This window comes from Eschrichtius robustus, chromosome 8 (genome assembly GCF_028021215.1).
Source record: "Eschrichtius robustus isolate mEscRob2 chromosome 8, mEscRob2.pri, whole genome shotgun sequence".
NCBI classification, from domain to species: domain Eukaryota; kingdom Metazoa; phylum Chordata; class Mammalia; order Artiodactyla; family Eschrichtiidae; genus Eschrichtius; species Eschrichtius robustus.
This window is the reverse complement of record NC_090831.1, coordinates 85,801,386-85,820,090: the sequence shown is the minus strand read 5'-3', so window position 1 is coordinate 85,820,090 and position 18,705 is coordinate 85,801,386. Positions and strand designations below refer to the sequence as shown.

At 35.2% G+C, this 18,705-nt stretch overlaps 1 protein-coding gene and 1 pseudogene across 4 annotated transcripts in view; one reads left to right on the top strand and one right to left on the bottom strand.

The window, feature by feature from the left end:
• BBS9 (Bardet-Biedl syndrome 9) overlaps nucleotides 1-18,705 on the bottom strand; it is a 469,951-nt gene that overhangs the window by 355,898 nt on the left and 95,348 nt on the right. For all 4 annotated transcript variants that reach the window (XM_068549287.1, XM_068549291.1, XM_068549288.1 and 1 more), the window contains exons 6-7: nucleotides 15,019-15,193; nucleotides 8,096-8,180 (exon numbers count right to left, since the gene is read on the bottom strand). In XM_068549287.1, coding sequence (XP_068405388.1) covers nucleotides 8,096-8,180; nucleotides 15,019-15,193 — 260 coding nt within the window. The remainder of the gene's footprint in view (nucleotides 1-8,095; nucleotides 8,181-15,018; nucleotides 15,194-18,705) is intronic.
• LOC137768499 (small ribosomal subunit protein eS6-like) lies at nucleotides 666-1,486 on the top strand (annotated as a pseudogene).

The following is an 18,705-nucleotide window of genomic DNA, read 5'->3' as shown; positions in this document are numbered from 1 at the left end:
ACAGGGAGAAACAACCCAGGCAAAGCCCAACAGACTCCCTGAGTTGAGGAGATGGATGCTAAGAGTTCAGAGAAACCAAGGCAGCTAGAGTTCATAAGACAGCATGACAAAGAAAGAGAGCAGCACAGGGACAGAACTCTGAGATCTGTAAAGAATCCTCTCAAGTATTCAGCTGAGTACTTATCAGCACATTCATGTAGAAAACTACTCAAAGCCAGGGAAAGAACCACCCAAAAGGATAAGCGGTAACAGTGCCCAGCATTCACAAAGGGCCTGGAATACTGCCAGTGCCCGCCAGCCAGACTGGAACACCTCATAATTCAAAGGGAGCTGGACAGAGCACTCAAAGGGTATTACCTCAGGAGTAGGGAATAAGTAGCCCCAGAATGAGCACTGCTCTGGTCCCACCTAACAAGACTTAAAAGCAAGACCCAAAAAGATCAAACTGTTTCCAACTAACTTAACTGTCTCCCAGGCCTAAGTTCAAGAAGATTTATAGAAACACAAAAATATCTAGCACCCAACAAAGTAAAATTGACTATATCCGGGCATCTAATAAAAAATTACCAAGCATGTAAAGAAACAGGAAAGTGTGATCCATGATGTGGAGATAAATAAATAAACTGAAATTCACTCAAAATTGATACAGACTCTTTTTACGGCGCCTCAGAGGCGGTCGGCCACTTCAGAATGAAGCTGAACATCTCTTTCCCGGCCACTGGCTGCCAGAAACTCATTGAAGTGGACGATGAACAAAAACTTCATACCTTTTGTGAGAAGCGTATGGCCACGAAAGTTGCTGCTGACGCTCTGGGTGAAGAATGGAAGGGTTATGTGGTCCGAATCAGTGGTGGAAATGACAAACAGGGTTTCCCCATGAAACAGGGTGTCTTGACCCATGGCCAAGTCCGCCTGCTACTGAGTAAGGGGCATTCTTGTTACAGACCAAGGAGGACTGGAGAAAGAAAGGGCAAATCTGTACGGGGTTGCATTGTAGATGCCAATCTGAGCGTTCTCAATTTGGTCATCGAAAAAAAAGGGGAGAAGGATATTCCTGGACTCACTATACTAGTGTGCCTCATTGCCTGGGGCCCCAAAGAGCTAGCAGAATCCGCAAACTTTTCAATCTCTCTAAAGAAGATGATGTCCACCAGTATGTTGTGAGAAAGCCCCTAAACAAAGAAGGTAAGAAACCTAGGACCAAAGCACCCAAGATTCAGCATCTTGTTACTCCACGTGTTCTGCAAGACAAACGTCGGTGTATTGCTCTGAAGAAACAGTGTACTACGAAAAATAAGGAAGAGGCTGCAGAATATGCTAAACTTTTGGCCAGGAGAATGAAGGAGGCCAAAGAAAAATGCCAGGAACAGATTGCCAAGAGCTGGAGGCTGTCCTCTCTGAGAGCTTCTACTTCTAAGTCTGAGTCCAGTCAAAAATGAGATGCTCTAAGAGTAACAAATAAATAAGATCAGACATCAAAAAAAAATTGATACAGATGTTAGAATTAGAAAACAAGGACATTAAAACAATTATTATAACTATATTCTTTAAAAAGTTAAGTAGATACATGGAAGATATTTTTTAAATCACCTGAATTGAACTTGTAGAGATAGAAGCTATACCAGATGGGAACTAATACCAGATTAGACACTGTAGAAAGAATATTAGTGACCTTGAAAACATAGCAGTAGAAATTATCCAAAATGAAATAGAAAAAAGAATTTTTGAAAAGAAAAAGAAAATCTGTGACCTGTAGGGTAACTTCAAGTAGCCTAAATGTATGTGTAATTGAGAGGAGAGGAGAAAAGATGGAGAACAGAAAAATATATATGAAGAATTAATAGCTAAAAATTTTCTAAATTTCATGAAAACTATAAATTCACTATACACGAAGTTCAACAAATCTTAAGCATCAAAAAAGGAATGAAAGAAAGGAAAACTACACAAAACACATCATAATCTAATTGCTCAAAACAGGTGATAAGAGAAAATCTGAAAAACATCCAGAGAAAAAAGACATTATGTACAAAGGAACAAAGATAAGATGAAAGATTTCTCATGGGAACAATGCAAGCAAGAAGACAGAGGAGACCTCTGCTCTTGGAGGAAGAAATCAAGATGGCAGAGTCAGAGGATGTAGAACTCACCTCCTGCATCAAACACATCAAAAATACATCCATATGTGGAACAATTCTCACCAAAAATTAACTGGAAACTGGCAGAAAGACTCCTGTACAACCAAGGCTGGAAGAGAGATCCACACATAATCAGGTAGAAAGGGAAGAGAAGCGATCAGGTCAGGACCTGTGTGAGGGACGGGACTCAGAGGAAAAGGGAGATTTCACAGGCAGAGATCCTCCTTGGGGAGTTAGCAATTTGAACTACATGTTGGGCACCCTAGCTCTGGGGTCCTGCACAGAGAAGACAAACCCCCTTGGCTGGTTGGAGGGCAGGTGGGACTAATAGGAAGGTTGGGGGAACCCCAGATCCAACTCAGAAGGAGTGCACACATGCTTGTTCACTCCCAAAACAGGGTGGAAAGTGCAGATCAGAACTGAATGGGTGGCTGACTGGTTTCCTGCAACCACCTCGTGAGTGCCCCAGCCTGAGCAGACTGAATGCTCCAGCCCTGCTTACTTCACATTGCAGCTCCACACTGGAGTGAGGGCTGCCATGACTGAGGAAAGAACTCAGCAGTGACACACAGAGGCAGCTAAGACCAAAAGCATTGTCTAACCAGGGAGGGGGCAGCACAGGCAGCACATCAGAAGAAGCCTAACCTCTGTTTATGGCTGGACCACCACAGCCTATACCCATTCAAACACCAAGAGCCTGCACAGGCCCTCCTACTCCAGCACTGCTCCCCTCTGGGACAAGGGTGCCAGTGCTGGAAATGGGGAGGGTTCACACTTAAAGGGAACAGAGCCAGAAAGACTCTACCCTCAGGGCTTCTGCTCCAGCAACTTGGAACCTGACCCCACCTTTGATAGGGTAGTGATGGCCACTGAAGAGAGGGGAATCCTTGGCTCACACCTGGCTCTGTCCCTAGCCCTCCTCCTCCAGCCCACTTCCTACCAAGGTAATACCTGCCAGCACACCCTGTGGAAAGATGTGACTTATGTTCACATCAAATCCAGCTCTCCCATCAAAACCACTGGGCACATACAAACTATACAAGGATGCTCCCATATAAGGACACTGAATTAGATAACTGTTTCACCTAATTTCATAGAAAGAGAGAAAGTTAAGCAAAATGAGAAGACAGAGGAATTGGTCTCAATAGAAAGAGCAAGAGAAAACACCTAAAAAAACAAAAAATGAAACAAAAATAAACAATTCACCAGATAAAGAATTCAAAGCATTAGTAATAAGACTACTAATTGAATTAGGGAAAAGAATAGATGAACAAAGTGAGAATTTTAACAAGAAACTGGAAAATATTTTTTAAAAACCAGTCAGACTGAAGAATACAATCGCTTAAATGAAAAACACACTAGAAGGAATAAATAGCAGACTAGGTGGTACAGAAGAACACATAAGTGATCTGGAAGATAGAATAATGGAAGTCACCAAATCAGAACAGCAAAAATAAAAACAAATTTTAAAAATGAGAACAGTTTAAGAGATAACATCAAATGTACCAACATTCGCAGGGGTCCCAGAAGGAGAAGAGAGAGAAAGGGGTTAAAAATGTATTGGATGAAATTATGGCTGAAAATTTCCCAAACCTAAAGAAGGAAATGGATATACAGATACAGGAAACACAAAGGGTCCCAAAGAAGATGAATTCAAACAGATCCACATCAAGACATATCATAATTAAACTGGCAAAAATTAAAGATAAAGACAGAGTTCTAGGGGCATCAAGAGAAAAACAAAGAGTTATACACAAGGGAACCCCCATAAGACTACTAGCTGATTTTTCTGCAGAAACTTTGCAGGCCAGAAGGAAGTGGCATGATATACTCAAAGTGCTGAAAGGGGGAAAACCTGCAACCTAGGATACTCCACCAAGCAAGATTATCAGTTATAATTGAAAGGGAGATAAAGAACTTCTCAGACAAGCAAAAATTAAAAACATTCATCAATCAATACTAAATCTACCCTAAAAGAAAGGCTAAAACATCTTCTCTAAGTGGGAAAGAAGTAAAAATCTATAGGAAAGGGAAAATCCCACTAGGAAAGACAAATATATAGTAAGGGCTGAGGATCAACCACTTAAATAAGCTACTACGAAGATTAAAAGGCAAAAAAATTATAAAAGCAACTATAACTATAATAAACAGTTAAGGGATAAACATGAGGACATAAAATATAACATCAAAAACACAAAATATGGGGGGAGGGGAGTAAAAAATGTAGATCTTTAGAATGTGTTTGAACTTAAATGACCACCAGTTTAAAACAAGTAGATACAGTTGTAGGTCAACATATATGAAACCCATGGTAACCACAAATCAAAAACCTACAACAGATAACACAAAAATTAGAGAGAAAGGAACACAAGCATACCACTAAAGAAAATCATCAAACCACAGAGAAGAAACAACAAGAAGAAGAAATGAACAGAGAAGAACTACAAAAACAACTGGAAAACAAGTAATAAAATGGCAATAAGTACATACCTATCAATATTTTTTTAAATATCAGTAGACTAAGTGCTCCAATCAAAAGACATAGGGTGTAAATCAACTATATCTCAATAAAAAAAATTTTTTAAGACATAGGGTGTCTGATTGGATTAAAAAAACAAGACCCATCTATATGCTGCTTACAAGAGACTCACTTTAGAGCCAAAGACACACACAGACTAAAAGTGAGGAGATGGAGAAAGATATTTCATTCATGCAAACAGAAACAACAAGACAGCAAGGATAGCAACACTCATATCAGACAAAATGGACTTTAAAACAAAGTCTATAACAAAAGACAAAGAAGTGCATTATATCATTATAATATCATAATAATATAATACATGATATCATATAATAATATCACTGTATTATTATAAAAGGATCAATACAAGAAGAGGATATTACAATCATTAACATATATGCACCCAGTACAGGAGCACCTAAATATATAAAGCAAATAGTAACAGACATAAAGGGGAAAATTGACAAGAATACAATAATAGTAGAAGACTTTAACACCCCACTTACATCAATGGACAGATCATCAAGACAGAAAATCAGTAACACAACAGTGGTCTTAAATGACACAATAAATCAATTGGACTTAACAAATATCTACAGGGCATTCCATCCAAAACCAGCAGAATACACATTCTTTTCAAGTGTACACGGAACAGTCTCCAGAACAGATCACATGCTGGGCCACAAAACAAGTATCAGCAAATTTAAGAGGATAGGAATTATACCAAGCATTTTTTCCAAACACGATAGTATGAAACTAGAAATCAATTACCGAAAGAAAAATGGGAAAAGCACAAACATGTGGAAGTTAAACAACATGCTACTAAAAAACCAATTGGTCAATGAGGAAATCAAAAAGGAAATCAGAAAAATACCTCAAAACAAATGAAAATGGAAACACAACTTTCCAAAATCTATGCAATGCAGCAAAAGCCATTCTGAGAGGGAAGTTTATAGACACAGGCCCACCTCAAGAAACAAGAAAAATCTCAAATAAACAACCTAACCTACCATCTAAAGCAATTAGAAAAAGAAGAACAAACAAAGCCCAGAGTCAGCATAAGGAAGGAAACAATAAAGATCAGAGAGGAAATAAATAAAATAGAGACAAAAAATATAAGAGAGAAGATCAATGAAAGCAAGAGCTAGTTTTTTGAAAAGATAAACAAAATTGATAAACCTTTAGCCAGGCTCACCAAGAAGAAAAGAGGACCCAAATAAACAAAATAAGAAATGAAAGAGGAGAATAACAACCAATACCACAAGATACAAAAAATTATAAGAGAATACTACAGCTACATGCCAACAAATTGGACAACCTAGAAGAAATGGACAGATTTCTAGAAACATACAACCTGACAAGATTGAATCAGGAAGAAATAGACAATCTGCATAAATGGATCGCTAGTAGTGAAATTGAATTTGTTATTTTAAAAAAATTTCCAGCAAACAAAAGTCCAGGACCAGACAGGTTCACAGGGGAATTCTACCAAAAATATAAAGAAGAACTTTTACCTATCTTTCTCAAACTTTTCCAAGAAATTAAAGAGGACGGTAAACTCCCAAATTCATACTATGAGGCCACCTTTACCTTGATACCAAAACCAGACTAAAACACTACACAAAAGGAAAATTACAGGTTAATACCTTTGATGAATATAGATGCAAAAATCCTCAATGAAATATTAGCAAACTGAATCCTACAACATATAAATAGAATCATACACCATGATCAAGTTGGATTTATTCCAGGGATGCAAGGATGGTTCAATATTTGCAAATCAATCAATGTGATACACCACATTAACAAAAGGAAAGATAAAAATCACATGATCCTCTCAATAGACACAGAAAAGGCATTTGGCAAAATTCCACATCTACTCATGATAAAAACTCTCATCAGAGATGGTATAGAGAGAGCATATCTCAACATAATAAAGGCCATTTATGACAAACCCACAACTAACATCATACTTGATGATGAAAACCCAAAAGCATTTCTGCTAAAATCAGGAACAAGATAAGGATGCCCACTCTCACACTTGTTTAACATAGTATTGGAAGTCCTAGCCACAGCAATCCAACAAGAAAAAGAGATAAAACGTATCCAAATTGAAAGGGAAGAAGTAAAACTATCACTCTTTGCAGATGACATGGTATTTTATATATAGAAAACCCTAAAGTCTCCACCAAAAAACTATTGGAACTAATAAATGAATTCAGAAAGTTGCAGGATACAAGATCAATATAGACAATCTGTTGTTTTCCTATAAACTAATAATGAACTATCAGAAAGAGAAAGCAAGAAAACAATCTTGTTTAAAATCACATCAAGAAGAATAAAATACCTAGGAATAAACTTAACCAAGGAGGTTAAAGACCTATGCTCTAAAAACTATAAAACATCGATGAAGGAATTTGAAAATGATACAAAGAAATGGAAAGATATCCTATGTTCTTGGATTAGAAGAATTAATATTGTTAAAATGTCCATACTACCCAAAGCAATCTACAGATTTAATGCAATCCCTATTAAAATGCCCATGATATATTTCACAGAACTAGAACAAATAATCCTAAAATTAATATGGAACTACAAAAGACTCTGAATTGCCAAAGAAATCCTGAGAAAAAGAACAAAGCTGGAAGTAAGTCCCTGAGTGCAGACTACACTACAAAGCTGTTGTAATCAAAACAGCATGGTACCGGCACAAAAATAGACACATAGTTCAACAGAACAGAATAGAGAGCCCAGATATAAACCCACACACCTATGGTCAATTAATCTATGACAAAAGAGGCAAGAATATACCATGGAGAAAAGACAGTCTCTTCAATAAGTGGTGCTGGGAAAACTGAGCAGCTACATGTGAAAGAATGAGATTAGAACATTTCGCCACACCTTATAGAAAAATATACTCAGAGAGTGGATTAAAGACCTAAATGTAAGACCAGAAACCATAAAATTCAAACAATTTTTCTTCAAACTACTTTTTCAAGTTATCAAACGTCCACGTTTGTCTTTGAGCTAACTTTATCTTTGTAGGCTGTGAAAATTTTTTCATCTTTTACTTATATATTTCATCACATGCCTACTAGTAGCAACTTTTTTGCCTATTAAAGGAATTTTTAATTTTTCTATTTTTATTTTGTTAGTTTATAATCGCTTCAGTTAAAAGTGACTGCATCTGGATATCTATCATTCTAGTGGTACAACTCTATAATCTGCTATATTATGACCATGACTAGGCATATATCTCCATTGCTCAATAATAGCCAACTAAATTCTTTGATCATTGACATAACTTTAACACAGAAAAGAGAAATGGCTAAAATATATGTTTTTTAAATTTTTATTCCCAGGAATTCTTATTCTAAACGAACATCTTTAATTAGATATAACATTACTAAAATTTTCATATATTTTTAAAAGACCTTACAACCAGTCTTTTTCCAGAACCAAGTTTTTGCTGTTCAGTCTCTTGTCTTTTATCTGCATCCGTTGCAAAAGCAAGTACTTGGTATCTGTTTAAAAGATATGGAATAATTGTAAGTGACTTTATAGTTAAAAAGTATAAATTATTTTAAACTTTAAAAACACATAATCTCGGTATAGCTACAATTTTTAAATGCACATTACCTACAAACCTTATGAATAACTTCTTCCTTGATTTTAAAAATTGTAAAATTTAGTAATGAATTCATACTGAATGATACTGTGGCTTAAGGCTATGTAAAACTGCAATAGTAAAGAAATTATAACCATATGTCCCAAAATTCAATGTTGGAAAAATAACTCTGCCAAATATCAAAGCATCTCCATTAGAACTTTATGTGACAAATAACAATACTCAAGAAACATCCAGCACCAAAATACACAATAGAAAAAAATGCAAATAATGCAAAGCAACCAGACGACTTGTTTCAACCCCCCCAAAAAAGTAGTAGTAGAAATAGTAGAAATTATTAATAGATAATCTATGGACCCCAGAACACCTGAGTTTAATTCCCAGCTAAACCATTAACTAGTTGAGAAAATTTTTTTAAATTAATCACTGTCTTATCTATAAAATGGGAATAATAATCTCGAACTTAAGCATTGTTAAAAGAATTAAAAAATAATTTAGTGCCTAGTACAGTATCTGGTATATACTAGGTGCCCAATTATTGACAGATTGACAAACACATAGACAGATACAGATTTATACATACATAGAGATAAATCACCTAGTAATTTATCTAGTATGTAATAAGTTCTCAATAATGGACATTATAACTTTCTATAAGTATTTTAAAGCTTTTATTTCAATAGTAACATTTAACACAACATTGTAAATCAATTATATTTCAATAAATTTTTTAAAAGTTAAAAATTAAAAAATAGTAACATTTAGCTCAAATCATTCTTAAAAACAATTTATAAATATCATTCAATTTATAAATGATTAATTTAGACAATAAAGTTTAAATTCCCTTACTCGCATTAATTTATGGTATATTGTTAGTAATAATCCTACACAAAATGAAGAAATTTTAGGCTCATAGATTCCTTTCCCTCTTTTTTTTTTTTTTTTTTTTTTGAAGTTTCTTACTTTTATTGTTGGTGCGTATCTAGTTACATAGGGGAGATAGGGAAGGCTCTCCAAAAGGTAACACTTGGCAGAGAAAAGGTATTAGAAGGTTAACAAAAACATCTCAACAAATAATTAAGCCTTTCCCTCTTACTGAATCAAAACTTCTTACATTGCTCTTTGATAGCTAACAGGAAAATTAGTAGATAGATATATTCAGACATCTCATATTGTCTAAGAGAAAGATGTCTGATAGTGTAAACATCAGGGGCCTGAATGAATAAAGGCAATGCAGAATATCTAAACAAGCACTGAAATTTACACTGGTATTCAAATGTCATATACCAACTCTTAAAGCCTTCTATCTCAATCAGCAATACTTAATTTGTAAAAAGCCTCCAATTTTCAGTGAATGCAGAATGGCTATGAATTAAGATAGATTTTGCAATGCATTCATGAAAATTACAGTTAATAAGAAAGCTTAATATATATAAAGTTCATTCATTCAATAAACATGTAGTAGGGATCTCATATAAGCATTAACAAGGGGAAAAACTACTACATGACCTGTGTCCACCAGGACCTTCCAAAGTAGTTGTGACGATTCATATACAAACAAGTGTAACTCAGAGTGCCCTGTGCTAATAGAAGGTATGCATATAAGTACCAAGGGAATATGGTTGCAGGAACAGGTAACTGGGGTGGAGGAAATATATATGTTCTTGGTATCAGTTCAGGAGGAGAAAGCTAGGTTTTGAAGAATGAGTGAAAACTCATCATGCTGTTAAAGAGGTAAAAGGCATTATGGCAAAGCAAACAGCACATGCAAAGGCATGCAGCAGTAAAAGAGACATGAAAGGCCATGGCAGGAGTTTAGGAGAGACGCATGGCAGAGAGGAATGAGTCATGGGAAATGAGACAAAAAATGGTAGGAGGCTGAAGATCTCGGCCTTGTAAAATCATGCTAAAAAATCCCGTAGGCAGCTGCAGCAAATATCTCCATACCATCTGAGACTGACCTTCAAAATCCCTAACTCTCCAAAAGCGCCAAATAATTAGACCTCATAGTCCAACCTCCAAATAAGATTGCTTTACTCTTTCTGGTTCATGGTAACAGAAATTAGTATGCACTAGTGACTAGAACATCAGTCCAGAGCTGGTCCTGCAAATGGATCTAACCTCTGGCAATTAATTACATAGACCATTCATTTCATGCAGACACCAACCTACCAGAGGATGATACAGATATTCATGAGATTGTTGCAAATATCCAAAGATTTTGAGCTGTTTGAAGCTTCTTATATAACTAAAAAGAGTTATTATTTCATGTGAGCCATAAGTGAACCCCTAAAGTGGCCTCATGAACATCAAAACAGCAGGCACAGACAGAGCCAAAATTAACTCCTGATTTCTAAATCCAGACCAATTCTCTTCCCAGAAGACAACTCAGAAGAGTATTTTATTACTAAACATAACTGACAGTAAATTTAGATGATGACAAACTTACAATAGCATTTATTTTATGATGCTTCCTGAAATTCTCTTAACTGTGACCAATAATGTACATGGAAATCTGTTTCCAAAACCAAACAATTCCAAGCAGACTTGGAATTTCCGAAATAAAGAAAACACTTGGATTTTTTTTTTTTCTTATCGCTCAGGTGTTATGTGATATAAGCTAAAGAATAAAATTCCCTTGTTGAAACTGCTGAAAGAATAATCAGGTCCAATGTAAAAAGATTTAATGAAAGAGTGTCATATGTGTTTTTCAGAACAGAAAGGGCACTAATCACAAGTACAGCAAGTCCAGGTGAACAGTGGTACTTTTTGAACCAATAGCCACAAATGCTTAACAGGTCCTGTGGAGCACCAATGACAAACTCAACCATATAATTTAGTGCTCCTCTGTATCACATCGTAAAAACAGCAGCAAGTAACTAAAATATGGATTGAGGTGTCACAGAACACAAAAGTAAACCCTCCAAAATCATTTATTTTCAAATGAAAAATAGTTGTCACCTCAAAGTGTACCAGGAGATTTGGGAACTTTGATATTTAACCTGCAGAACTCTACTAGAATTGGAAGCTCTGGATACAGAGCATTACTACATTCATTCCAACTATAGCTAAAGCATTCTTGATTATGCCTGGGAGAATCATTTTCATTGAAAAATGCCAGTAACAAAATAGAAGGTTTACTCATAAACTTTTCATTCCTTCATTAAGATCTTGTTAAACATCTACTTTCAGCAAGGTACAATGCTAGGCACTTCAGGGGATATAAAATCCCTGCCATCAAGGAACATTTAGCCTAGTCAAGGAGAAAAACAAGTAAATATGTCATATCAGCGAAAGCATGAATAGTGCTTATGGAACGCAGTGAAAAATTACTCTGTGAATTGAGAAGAAGGAGTTGTTACTGACAGCTATGTCAGGCAAGATCTGAATGGGGAGCAGGGAGGCTTCCAGACCTAATTTTCATTCACAGAAAAGGAAGGAAGAGCATTTCAGACAGAGTACATCATGAGCAAAAGAGGAGAGAGAAAGAGAGAAGCTCTGAATATATATGAATAACACCAAATATTTCAGTTTGGCAAGAGCCTAAGGCTGGTGAAGAACACAATCCTCTTTTTCAAATACTATCCATTAAATTCAACAAACAGATTTTAAAATACTGATTTAAAGACTATTGTCTACTTAGCAATGTATTAGTATTAGGAGCCACTGTAGGGGTACAGGGGAAAGTGTATAGCAAACAGGGGAGAAAGATAAAACTCCTGGCAAGTATACTTCTTCAGGGAGCCTCCTTACATTCAACTCTTATTTAAAGGTATCACCTCTAGGCTCCTCAGTTTCCTGTGCACAGTGCTGCCATAGCCAGTATCACAATGAACTGAAGTAGCTGATTGACTTGCTACCTCCCCACTTGCTGGCATACTGCTGGAGGACAAGAGACAGGTCTTATCTGGCTTTGCATCTCCAGTGCTTTGCATAGTGTGTGGCACAGAGAAGCCTCTTGAAAAATGTTTGCTGAATGAATGACTGAACCAATGAACTGAATTATTCCTTTAGTGAACAGGTATTTAAAACAGATTCTGCTCTCAGGAACCTGATAATGCAAGACATACTCTGGAACATTTTAGCACAACACAAAAAGCAAATATGATATTGGGCAACAATCAGTGTGTTGGGCAATAATATATCTAGGAGGTTAAAAAAAAGGAAGATATTTAAACCAGTTAATTTTAAAAGTCCCTTCCAAATCTGAAAGTCCACTTAACAGAGGTAAAATGGGACTGGAGCATAAAGAGCACTGAATGTCGTATGAGAAGATTTAGATTTCTTAATGGACAACAAAAATTATTCTGGCTTAAAGAGGTGTTTTAAAAGAATAGCTATGAGAAAGGCCCTTCAAAGTTTAGATTAGAGGTTAAAAAAAAAAAAACAGAAATCCAAGTGAAAAGATAAAGGTCTGAATGCCAATGCGAATGGGAAGCAACGGCTGAATAAGAGAAAAAAAAAAAAAAGGTAGAAAGGTCACGATTTACTGACTAAATAATTCTGACAAGCAAAGGAAAGAAAAAGAGAATAAAAGATGATCCAAAGTTTGTACAAACGTGGCCAAGGGAATGGCCCTAAGCCCCTCCTCTACCAAAAAAAAAAAAAAAATTCTCTCACTTCAAAAGAAAAACAACAGTCAAAGTATGTCCTGAATTAGAATCACCTGGAGTATGTATTTGTGATGATTTCTGGGTCTTTTCCCCAAACCTACTAAATCAAAATCTAAGGGGTTGGGGATTAAGAATCTGCAAATGTGCATTTCATAAAAGGATGCTCAGATAATTCTTATGCACACTAAAGTTTGAGACTCACAGCCTTCTCTAGTTCCTACTTGAACATAGTTGATCTGTTTTTAAAGTAATTAAACATCAATATCAAAAATGAAAATGAATTATGTCTTAAAATACTTTTCTATTAACTGATTATATTTTTAACTGATTATAAATAGATTTAATGAAGCCTCCAAACACCAAAACTACAGTTTTCATGCTTTCTCCCATCCTAAATTACACCTGATTACCATTTAATCTATTAAAGTTGAAAGTATATATAAATACAACATACTACTCAATGTTATAAACCCTCTTGATTGTCATCATTTCACAATAATCACATATCCCATGCATTTTTACCATTTTAAAAGATCCACATAATAAATAAAATGTGCATTTTTTTAGTCTTAGATGGAGATGAATTTAATAGATCAGTATGTTGGAGAGTTACCACAGTTAAAACAGTATGAGTTTCTGTGAGATTAAACCTTCATGTTAAGGAAACCTACACATTGTTTTCTCATCCAATCACTCCTGGAATTATTACCAAATTAATTCCTATTCCCATATTTCAAAGAGTAAGTCATGGAACATTCACATCTTTGTATCATGACCCCAGTGTAACACTGCTAGTATCACTCTACTTGGCAAGAACTGGGTGGAAAGCTGCAAAGCAGATCTTCTCAATATTGCTTAAGTTTTGGCAGGACTGAATGAATTATACAGATATTTTTCTCAGCGTCTCATAATAATTATGATATTTTATTTATTATCAGTAGCAATGCCACAACTCATTCATCTTCTTTGGACAAGCACCATAGGAGTTGTAGGAGGAATATGACATAATGATACACTACCTCCATCAGTTAACTTCTGCTTAGTCACAAACATTTGCTTATTTTCAGAGTTTTAAATCCTAGATGCCTCAACAATAATTCTCAGAATGTAGATTGCCACTTATTAAGAGAAAACTACATTAACTTGCAATATACACAATAACAAAACGTGAAGGCAAAAATTTACATCTGTTGCCTGATGAATTTATATTTTCTTCCTGCCTTGGGAAAAATCAGGTGGCCAAAAATAATACTGAAAGGCTATAACGAAGTGTTGCTTAGATGTTTAAAGTTCTAAATGCTGCCATCAGTAAGATAACAACAATAAAGTTACTGAAAATATTATAATTCTCCAAGTCTATTTCTTTTCCCAGAATGGATTTCTACTTTTTTTCCCATTCTCCCTTCCAATAAAAAACACAGCCTCCAAAAACTCAAAACCATAATTTTTATTGAAATTTAGCTGGTAGAGGAGAAAAAGTTCTCTCTGAAACACAATTCACCGAAATCAATATGAATTTCTAGCAAAAAGTATAAGCTGTTTTCATAGGGTCATTTTCATACTTCACTTCTGTAAACCGTTCTTTTAAAAACATTCATAAAAACACTTGTATTTCTTGCCAGTATTCTTCCTATGTCATATACATTCTTTTTTTGTTATAAAATCATTCTATATATGTATTTGTACCTGGCTTTTTTTCACTCAGACTGTGTTTTATTATTTATAATTCAAGGAACAATCACAATAATTACTGAGCATTTTCTATGGGGTGGTAACTTGACATACACTTAATTCTTTTAACAAATTTGTCGAAATAGATGTTATTACCTCCTTTACCTTCAGGATAAGGACACTGACCATCAAACAGCTGTGAGTAGCAAAAATCAGGACTCCAACCCAGGTGTGCCTTTCTCCAAATCCTTCCTCTCAATCTCTGCACTATACTGCCTTTCAAATGTTTTATGATATGTAAATGATATCCTCTAAGTCACCACAATTACATTTTATCAGAGAAACCACTCTCTTTTTCATTTGCAATATTCAAGCTCTTTGTGGATAAGAAATTATCAGCAGCATACACTTAAAAAACCATGATTCCAAAGATTCAAGATCCAAACTTACTTGTAACTTTCCACTTGTCGGCAGGATGAAACAGTAATGAAGGAATCTGTACGGTAACTGTAAGCAAGAGGGCCAGGTAAAAGAGAACCAGGGAGAAATCTCCCAAAAGCATAGCTTTCCTGCTCAAACACCATCAGCATTCCATCCATAGACTGGATACAAATTAAATCGCGACCTAAAGAAGAATTAGAGGAAATTAGGTAACTTATTCTTTTTATGAATGTAATGATTTTATCCCTATTCACCACAAATATGTCAGTTAATTTTTTCCCCAAGGGACAAAATGGGCAGTTTAAATTTTAAATCGCAAACTGATGAAGCTATCAGATTATTGTATATCACTATCTACACATTTCCCAATTTTTTCATTATTCATGTCTATAGTTTTAAATACATTTATTTTCATTTATTTGAGCTAAAATCTGTAGCTCAAGAGAATACCTGAGGACAATCATGACTCTTTGCAAGATATCATTTTTTCCAAAATCAGAAATACAAACTGTTCTGCACGACGCCTTCTCTTCTTCATAGTATGTCAGCCCCATACTTTCAAATGACTTAGACATCAGTCAAACACAGCAGACCAAATCCATAGACATGTATTAAGCACCAGTTTTATACAAATCACAGTGTTGAGCACTGTTGGGAGAGAAAAATGACTAATACCGAAAAACACTAGTCACTGATTGCCCTAAACTATCGATTGATTTTGAAGTGTCTTCTACTATTAGTCTGTAAACATTAACTACAAAATTCACGGTTCTTAAAACATACTGAGATGATGATAATGATGATGATTTCTATGGTACAGTATAGTATCCCTAATCTGAGAAAGATCTAGTGGCTATAACTTTTCACGTTCTGCTAGTGCGATTAGTGTATCTTATAATCTATTATATAGGGAAGAACTATGTCAAAGAAAAATTAAGCTACTCATTAAGAGAATAAACAAAAGGTCAATATTCTAATTAATTTGTCATCTCTAACCCATACTTACCATATACAGTAAGTCCTGTAGTAACTATTCCATTTTACCTTGGCTATCAGTGCCAATACAGTTATCCCTAAATTTTGAAATTTAAAGAATACTTTGCTCAAAAAGAAATTAAATTGCATAGAAATGGATGGTAGTCTTATTATTGTATCTGAGTATGGATATAAGGGCAATTTTTAAAAATCAAAATATGTTGCCAAAGGAGTTTTTTTAAAAAGAAAACAAACTGAGATCTTTGGGGTGCTTATTACTGCAACATACTCTACCCCATCTTAATTGATTCAATAAATTTAACAACTTTAAATAGTCTGAGAGATGTTTCGGGTTGAATACTTTCTTAGCATATATTCACAAAATACACATCTGAACCACTCTGGGATTGCTAGAGAGAAAGGGATTGTTCATGTTAATGCTGTTTTGAAGAGTATTCCCTCAAAGCTCAAATTCTTTTATAAGGCATAGTAGGTTTTTCAGTCATTGTTTTAAGATTTTTTAATCTATTCTTTATCTACTATGCTTATTAAAGTTTTCATAAAACAAGATATGAGTTTGTATGGATGCTGTATGTATATGCATGTTGTACAAGTGTATTCACAGAGATATATTTAGACAAAGAGTACCTCATCTATCCAGAATTTAACTATATAGCAATCCTCCTGTCTGTACCAAGCAAAAATGAAAAAGTATAAATATTCCTCTAAATAGTCAAAATAGATGCTGCAAAGTCTTTGCAATGAAAATTATGCAAACTTTTTACAGGTAGGATTCCCAGGTCTCACTCAGGGCATCGATTCTTATTCTAATTATGGTTCAAACAGTTGCAGTTCTCATAAACTAGTTACTGATATTCTAGGAGCTTCAGCCTCCTCATTTATAAAATGAGTATATTTGCCTAAGAGCTCCAAAGTTACAGATAAGATTTAATAGTCTCTAACACTGTGTAGCACACATAAAACACAATAAATCATAGCATCATTATGACGGTTATCATTACCTGCTTCCCCAGCCCAGAGAAAAGAAAATAGCAAATTAGAAAAGGTATGAAAACACTGATAGCTGTGAGCAGTGACAGCTATGCCCCAACAAAAAAGAAGGCAACAGGACATCTATAAAATATATATCAAATAATTCAAAAAAGAATAACAGTCAGGGCTCAGCTTAGAAGCAATTACTAGCCCTATATATCTCAAAAAGAGAAATGGCGTATTACAATGTACTAGTAGCTATTAAATGGATTTAATACAGTTTAGTATAGTTTAGTCATTTGCAAAAACAAACTTGTGGCCGAGATGCTAACTGCTCCCCCTAAGAGCCATTCTTTCTTTTGGTACTTGAATTATCACTAGACTCATGGCCATCCAGTTAGAATAAAGCCTGTATCTCCAGGCCTCTGTGACAGATACATCATATGAGTACTTTCTCGCCAATGAGATGGGAGCAGGGTGATATGTGCAACACCCAGACTTACCCTTAAAAGGACTGAGTATGCACTCCCTTCCCCTCTTCCCAGCATGATGGTAGGGCTGGAACAGCTATCTTGGCCTCAAAGATAGAAGCCACATATTGAGAACAACAAAGCTGCCTACCAGTCCTGGACCACTTTATCTCCAGGTGGTTAAATCTGACAGAAATAAACATTTTCCTTAATTAAGTTTGGTCTTTATTAAAGCAATGAAACTTATATCTTAAATAACACAGAACTTATCTGAGCATAAAGATCCATCCAGCTTTACTGACTCTTAAAATTTAATTTCACTTGATTGGATCCTGATACCAAAAAACAACCAGATATAGAAGACATTGGGACAACTGGGGAAACTGGAATGTGACTGCATGTTAGACAACATTAGGAATTATTGTTAATTTTCTTAAGTGTGATTATGGTATTGTGATCACATATGAGAATGTTCTTATCAGGAAATGTGTTCTGCAATAGTTATGAGTGAAGTGGCATAAGATCTGTAACTTACTTTCAAATGGTTCATCAAAAAAAAAAAAAAAGTGTGTGTATACATGTGTATACATTTACAACTGCTGACTCTAAATGGTGGAAAAATGGACATTCATGTTACTTGTTCTGATATTTAAATTTTTTCACAATCAAAATGTAAACAAATAACATAAAGTGTTCAAATATATTCCTTTAGTATACAAATGCACTTTATTAACCATCAAGGAGGGAACTGAGCATTAGCACACTGAGCAGGACTTAGGAGGAGAGCAATAAATCTAATCTTAATAAGTTAAGAATCAGAGACAGAAGAAATCCAATCAATGAAACACATGCAATGACCTTGACCTATGGGGGAGGATATTACTGTAACCAAAATATACTCTTTGTATTATTAAAGAATGTGAGGTCAAGGCATGTATACTTCCAAGCAGAAGTACAATAAACTTTGAGTTCATTTCAATATGTTGAATGTCTCTGAACCACAAATCTTCCAGTCTCCCAAAGACCTTAAAGAAGTCGTCCTCAAAGTGTGGCTCCCAGACCACCAGCATCAGCATTGTCTAGGAAATTCTTAGAAATGCAAATCCTAGGGTCCCACTCTATACCTATGGAATCAGAAACTATGATGATAGGGCCCAAGTCTAGGTTTTAACAAGCCCTAGAGGCTACTTGATGCATGCTAAAGTTTGAGAACTACTGCTTTCGCATGGTATGACAAAGAGCTAGAGCTTGAAGAAAA